The 7,062-nt window shown below is 39.4% G+C and overlaps 1 protein-coding gene across 5 annotated transcripts in view; it reads left to right on the forward strand.

The window, feature by feature from the left end:
- Positions 1–231: 231 nt before the first annotated feature.
- The window catches only part of als2b (alsin Rho guanine nucleotide exchange factor ALS2 b), a 24,667-nt gene continuing 17,836 nt past the window's right edge, over positions 232–7,062 (forward strand). For 2 of the 5 annotated variants that reach the window (XM_053231680.1, XM_053231686.1), the window contains exons 1-6: positions 232–386; positions 1,741–1,813; positions 2,413–2,561; positions 2,768–3,846; positions 4,786–4,962; positions 5,197–5,365. In XM_053231680.1, the coding sequence (XP_053087655.1) occupies positions 1,797–1,813; positions 2,413–2,561; positions 2,768–3,846; positions 4,786–4,962; positions 5,197–5,365 (1,591 nt within the window). In that variant the 5' untranslated portion in view covers positions 232–386; positions 1,741–1,796. Of the gene's footprint in view, positions 387–1,737; positions 1,814–2,412; positions 2,562–2,767; positions 3,847–4,785; positions 4,963–5,196; positions 5,366–7,062 lie in introns of all 5 variants that reach the window. The other 3 variants (XM_053231689.1, XM_034314692.2, XM_053231684.1) reach the window with 2 other exon arrangements.

Raw genomic sequence — 7,062 nt, forward strand, 5'->3', positions numbered from 1 at the left:
AGAACAATAAAAAATAATAAATACATTTAAAATAAACAGTAAATTATTTACTAACTTCTTCCTCTTCTGCTCCTTATCATTATTATTATTATTATTATTATTATTATTATTGATTTATGGTGAAATAATCAAGTCATAATTACAAATAATGAATCTCTACACCATTGCTCCTACAGTACCTTTTCAAAAAAAAAAAAAAAAAAAAAGCGAACGTCTAAATGTCGCACGCGTTTTGTCCCTTTCCCCGCGCCGTAGCTGAAAGCTTCACAACAACAGCCGTCTATAGTCAGCCACATCCTGCGGCGCTCTGCCTGTTTCACTCCTCTACAGTGAAGAACATCTAAAACAGGCATTTCTTCCTTCTTCAGGTGTCGCGCATCTGAGCGGTAAGTTCACAATGTCTCTGTTTATCCCCAGTTAGACACACACACACACACACACACAGCTGGAGAAGCCGTTTACACAGGTTAGTCACTGAGCGGCAAAGGCGCTGTCATCACACCGGCTCCATCCCAAACGCCTCCTTTCTCCCTACTCTAGTGTGCTACATAGGGTATGAAATGGTGATGTGTACAACCTATTTAGTGCACTCAATGTGTACTGGGTTGCTATTTGGAATTGGACCACAGTGTTAGCTAGGCAGCTAGAACATTCACTAGGCAATAATAATAATAATAAAATTTATTTCTTATTCTGCTTTATTTAAAGTGTCTCGTTAATTATTCAGAATCTGAACAGTTTGCTGATGTTGAGGGGGTAAATATGGTTTATTTAATTTTTACTAACCTGTCACCTGCTTCATGACATTTCTGTAATTTAATAATAATAATAATAATAATAATAATAATAATTGTAATGACTGTTTAGGTGTAGTATATTATCACAGTTACAAAAAATAAATAAAAATAAAATAAATAAATTATTTTATTTAAAAGTGAAACCATATTTATCACAATCAGTCTTTGCTGGTGAATATTCTTAGTCTTTTTTCTTTTTTTGTATTTAACTTTAAAAAAAAAAAAAGAATAGGAAAAGAAAAAAATAGGAAAACATGAAAGAAAATAAAGAAAGGAAAATAAAGGAAAACAGGAAGAAAGGAATGGAAGTAAAAGGATTTTTTTTTTTTTTGGCTTATGCAAATAATCATATGCCTACATTTGCATATTTAATAAAACCAAAAATCTTTTGAAGTTAGAATTAAAATGTTTGAGGTGTTTATTTCATCATGCAGGCACTCGTTAGAGAAAGACTTTTACAGAAAGGTTTGCTGGAAAATCATTTTTATTGATTATTGTTTAACCAAGAATACACCATGGGCTGTTTATATATATATATATATATATATATATATATATATAAATTAAATCCAACAATAATTAACATTTTGGGAAATTCTGCTGTAATATTCTTCTAAATATGAATACGGTTACAAATGAATGTTCATATAGAAAATGAAAGCATTGAATTCATTTTTAATTATGAATATAACACATGACTTGACGTGTGGAGCGTAAAGGCTTCTTCAGAGACAATGCGGTGGACTTAGTACACAAAAACAGTTGAAGAAGAGACCTTTTATAGGTGCAATATTCAAAAATCTGAAAAATGATGTGACAAATATTGTCGTTTCTATATGTAGTGTCTTGCTTTAAGGCTGTTAGAATGGTTAATGGTTAATGGTTAATCATTAATATTTGGTCTGTTGACCTCAATTGAACTGTCCTCTATGTTTGCCAGCAGGTTCGTTGATCTGCACGCGTTCCTCCACCATGCTCCTTCACCTGCCATGAGGTGACATGGAGAAGCTGAAGAGGTGAGACCTGACGATCATGTGAGATCATGATTATGACCTGAAAGTGATCAGCTTCTCTCTTTTCCTTCTCTGTACATGTTGAACAGGGGTTTCGTTATAACTGGACCTGGCCTCTGGGGCATCATGAGGTCTCACAATGACTAATTCAATATCACATAGTTTAACTGCTTGAGAGTGTAAACTGTTAAGTGTTAAATGTTTACACAATGACATTCAGGCTGGAGAAGTCCCCTTTCTTCAACAGTGATCATAAATGTACAAATCCCAGGTTTATATTAATGCACTTTTTCCAATATGGTGTTGTTTCTATAGTAACAGCGAATACACAGGGACTTGTATGCTGGAAAGTTCACATAATATAAGATTAATAATAAACAAATTAAAAATGTGTTGTAAATGTGTTTAACAATGGAAAATGACTAATTTGTTAATATTGTGTAAGTTTATTTAACATTTATGGAAGGAGTTTCCAGTATCAGCACTTTGTAACGAACACTAAGTTTCTGTTACTGTTAATTTTTAGGGGAATTTCTGTTCATTCGCATATGCGTGTGTGTGTGTGTGTGTGTGTGTGTGTGTGTGTGTGTGTGTGTGTGCAGTTTGGGTGAAGAGGAAAGCTCTCAGGAGCGAGGAGTGCTGAACACATGGAGAGGTTACTCCTACAGCGTCACTCCAGAGAAAGTGCTCCTCTCTCGGCCAGTGCTCCAGGCTGCCCTCGGGGCTAAACACGGAGTTCTGCTGTTGGAGGGTAAGAGAACGGGTTTTAGCACAGCTAATACATTCCCATTAAACCTTACACTTTTTTCGCTACTTAGCATGTCCAACTATCTCATACTATCGATTCTATCTCTTTATCTTTGTTTTATATGAGATTGTTAAATGAATTGGGTACTTGAATAAAGTGTATAAAATTGTATCACTGACTAATAGAGTAATTTATTTACCTAATGTCAGGTGGGCAGGTATACAGTTTTGGAGAATTACCATGGAAACAGAACCCATCATCTGTGAAAACGACAGACCCCATTCTGGAGGCGGGGCTCAGTGAGAAGCATGTGGTTTCTGTGGCAGCGGGGACGTTCCACAATGGGGCGGTGACGGAGGATGGAGCAGTGCACATGTGGGGGGACAATACTTATGGCCAGTGCGGTCTGTCAGGACTCTCGGTTGTCCCCAATCCCACACCTGTGGGCGTGGTGGCCAGTGAGACCACGCCCCCAAGGCCAGTGAGGATTGTGGAGTTGGCATGTGGTGAACAGCATACGCTGGCACTTTCAGTTGCGCATGAGGTGTGGTCATGGGGCAGTGGTTGCCAGTTGGGGTTGCAAGCCTCGTCTTTTCCTGTTTGGAAGCCGCAGAAGGTGGAGCACCTAGCCGGGAGGCATGTACTGCAGGTGGCGTGCGGAGCCTCGCACAGTCTTGCGCTGGTGCGCTGCCCACCTCCTCCTCAAGAGCCGCGAAGACCTCCTGAGGACAAATGCGGACAGTGTAATCAATCACTTTACACCATGACCGATAAGGAGGATCACGTCATCATCTCAGACAGCCACTACTGCCCCCTGGGGGTGGAACTGGACGAAGACGACAACAAATCTGCCTCGGAGCACGGCCTAGTTCACGGGACTCCTAGTTCAAGGGGCAAGATGAAAAGTTCCCCATCTGAACCAGTTTTAATGACACACACTTTGAACCCCAAGTCTGCCTTTCCTTCCACGTCTAGCCCTGTTCAAGCACCTACTCCTAAATCTCAGGATCAGGTTCAGATTGCAGGGGAAGTGCTTGTTCAGTCAGACTCTAAAGACCTGGAGGATTCTCAGGATCCGGTGACTAACGGTGAGGTGTTTGAAGCAGCCACGGAGCCAAGCACTCATGAGATGGAGAGCTCAAAGTCTGCCCAAGGGTTAACCGGGACAGGTCCCAAATCCTCTCAATACCCAGACGAGCAGGCACTCAAAGATTACCTGAAGAAGCTTTCGGATCAGACGCTGGCTGAGCAGGCAGCTAAGAGCCCAAATACAGCTCAGTGTGCACAGGTTAGTGACTCTCAGTACTCTTTATGTCAGATGTAGAGCAAAATAGTGTTGTGTACTGTAACAAGAAAGCAGCATTTGCACTGGCGATCTGGTTCTTTTATCATTATAATTGATTGTTGTACCATTTTATTTATATATATATAAACCTGTCTTACGATATTTGCAGTAAATAGCCAATAGTTGTAGATATGACAAGTTGGATTGACGGGCATTGCTGTTGTTGTTCATTTCTATTGTTGATTTAAAAGGCAAAAATTGAAATGAATTGATTATTATCAAAAAAGGACAAACAACTGGTATTTACAAATAATTCATAATTTTCAATTGATATGTAAATAATTTTTCAGACTAGCAAGGTGATTTCTCTGATACTGTTTAAAGAGTCCTACTCTGTGCCATAAATTAACACATGTATCATAGCAGATTCAAATATTCAATTGTTGCCTTATGGATTGAAATTGTCTTGTGTAATGTGCAAGCCGAAGGTTTACACCCGTAGTTGTAGTTGGAGATGTCTATCTTGGTGTTTTGTATAAATGGTTATAACACCCTGGTAGGCAGTGAGGGCAACTAGGAAGCAGGAAGCACTTTGTTTAACAAAAATAACAAAACAAAAAGGCACCAAGATGTTTCCATTGTCGTCAGTTTGTCAGTGGTCAAGGCCACCGTAAGCTCTCCTGGAATCTCTCTCTAACTCACTGAAACAGAAACAGACTCTAAATACTCATCATTCTTAACCACACACAGGTGTAACCACTCACTCATAAGCCGCTCATTCTCTGCAATTCCCCCTTCCATTCACAGCTGGTGCTTTACCATACCCTCGCTGTCACAATGGGACTCCTCATAAACTCCTAGGGCCGAGAGTGACTCTGTCTCAAGGAAGTCTTCAGGAAAATGCTTAAAAATTCTTTGCTCTCTCTCTCTTTTCCTTCACAGCCTCTCACTGAGCCCACTGTTGTTTTCACCTTGGACTCCTCAACCCCCGTGGCACAGTCGGTCACACCAACGGGCTCTGCACTGAACAACCTGGTGGTCTCGTATGCATCAGCTGTAGGGGAGAGAGTTGCATCCACTTACGAGGCCCTCTCTCTGAGGAAGGTGATCAGTTACTGGGTGAGCATAAGAATTTATACATTGTGTTTGTCACTCTTATACCACAGCACTGTCAGATTCTTGATACTGATTGGGCAGAAGGTGTGGATTCGTTTTTCAACAGCAGCTCTGACAGTACTTCCGGCTAAGTTGGTTTTTTAGTAACAACTTATATAATTATGTATAATCCAATTAGGGAAACATATGGTTTATTTAGGCCTCTCTTGAGCTTTGTAGGTGTGTGTTTTCGTTCAGGGTCCAGGTGAGGAGAGGGTGCGTGAGGAGGAGCACAAACAAGGCAAGAAAAGCTCGAGTCTGGGGGACATCCGCGAGGAGGAAGCGGAGGGGCTGAGTCGCCGCCTCTCACTCCCCGGCTTGCTCTCACAGGGTACATGCGCTCTCCATATCTTATACCACCACATGCGTAAGTCTGCACGCACCCGTGTGTGTGTGTGTGTGGGGGGGGCATACATGCTTGATTTGTTACCTTGACTGGCTTCATAGAAGTGTGTGTACAGTACGCGTGTATGCACCTCTGCATGTAGGTATGTGATTGTGATTTTAAGGAATGGCTTAAGAGGTCTTACAGTTCTGTCCTTGTCTTCAAGAAGCGCTGCGTGATTAATTATCCGTCTTGCTGTTCCTTTTTGGTGTTTGGAATTATTGGCACCCTTCATAAAAACACATATACACTAGGAACACTGTGTAGTTTTATCTGAACAATAATTGGTGACTGTGGAGCCTGGCGGCTTTTTTGCCACCTTCACCAAATTATTGTACAGGATGGGAGTACGCTAATGAGTCAGATTCCTGGCAAGTTTCTAGTTTATTATTTATGTATGGCTTTTTATTTGCATTACTTGACTGTCTCTTTTGTCTCTTCTGTGTATATCTTTTTTGGTTTTAACAATGGATGGGCCAAATGACAACATAATAATATCACAACACTTCAAAACATCTGTACGATGCATGATATGTTTCACGATATATAATTTAGCTAACAAACTGGAACTCAAGTGCTAGATTAAAATGGTAAAACTGAATAACAGATAAACTGAGTAATGTCTACAAAAACTAAATTTTAACACTGAAAAGGGGGAATTGATTAAGTATAAAAAAAAAAAAAAGTTAAACATCAAGTCAGCTTTTTCCATTCAGTTCCATTTAGTTTGTAATAATAAAAAAAATGAAAATGTTATAAAACATATTACAGTACTGATGATATCTGAGAAAAGTGTATCGTGACATAATTTATCAATGTTGACATTTTATTGTCGTATCGCCCAGCCCTACTTTTAACTTTTTTCAGCTATTATTTAGAGATATCAATAATTTTGGCACATACTTTTATTTAAAGAGAAAATTCTATTATTCGAAAAAGGCAATTTTGTGTTTTTGTTTTAGTGAAATATTTCAATCAATTGTGTGTATAAGAGAAAGAATATTTCTCTTGTACAACAGTTTTTTTGTCCATTTTCTTAATGGGTGCTAATAATTCTGGACTCTTGTTGACTGAATTTCTTAGGAAAAAGGAGTGAGTTCTCATTTTCAGTGTGGCTCTGTTATAAAAATAAAAGACAGAAGTGAAAGCACAAGACACAAACAGAAGACACAAATAAATCACAGAAAGAACAAAAATCATGCCACAAAATTCCAGGAATGGATTTTTTTTTATCATAAGAGATCAACGAGTGTATTAAAGAAAAAACAAAAGAACACACACAACGTGGTGTGCTGTAATAGGAAAATAATCAACGATGAGGTGGTGTGATGAAGCTGAGTTACTGTCACCACTCCAACGTTGATTATTTTCCACTAACAGCACATCCTGGGGTGTTTAATTCCTCTTATACCACAGCAGTTTGTCAACAGTTACAATTTTTCCTTTTATTAGAGAACAGAATGTCATAATTTTTATCCGCTTATAGTTATTTACAATGCGAGCAGTTGCACTTCATCACCTTGCCGTCTTTTAGTCTTAACTTTCTCTCCTCTCCTGTTCTTACCTTCCTCCCAAACAACAGATGGACCTCTGCAGGGATGGAACAAAGCACAGCATGACAGCATTGTGCGCGCGCGCGCGCGCGCGTGTGTCCTATTCATGCTTCACCTGACAGCGTG

This window comes from Pangasianodon hypophthalmus, chromosome 2 (genome assembly GCF_027358585.1).
Source record: "Pangasianodon hypophthalmus isolate fPanHyp1 chromosome 2, fPanHyp1.pri, whole genome shotgun sequence".
Taxonomy (NCBI): domain Eukaryota; kingdom Metazoa; phylum Chordata; class Actinopteri; order Siluriformes; family Pangasiidae; genus Pangasianodon; species Pangasianodon hypophthalmus.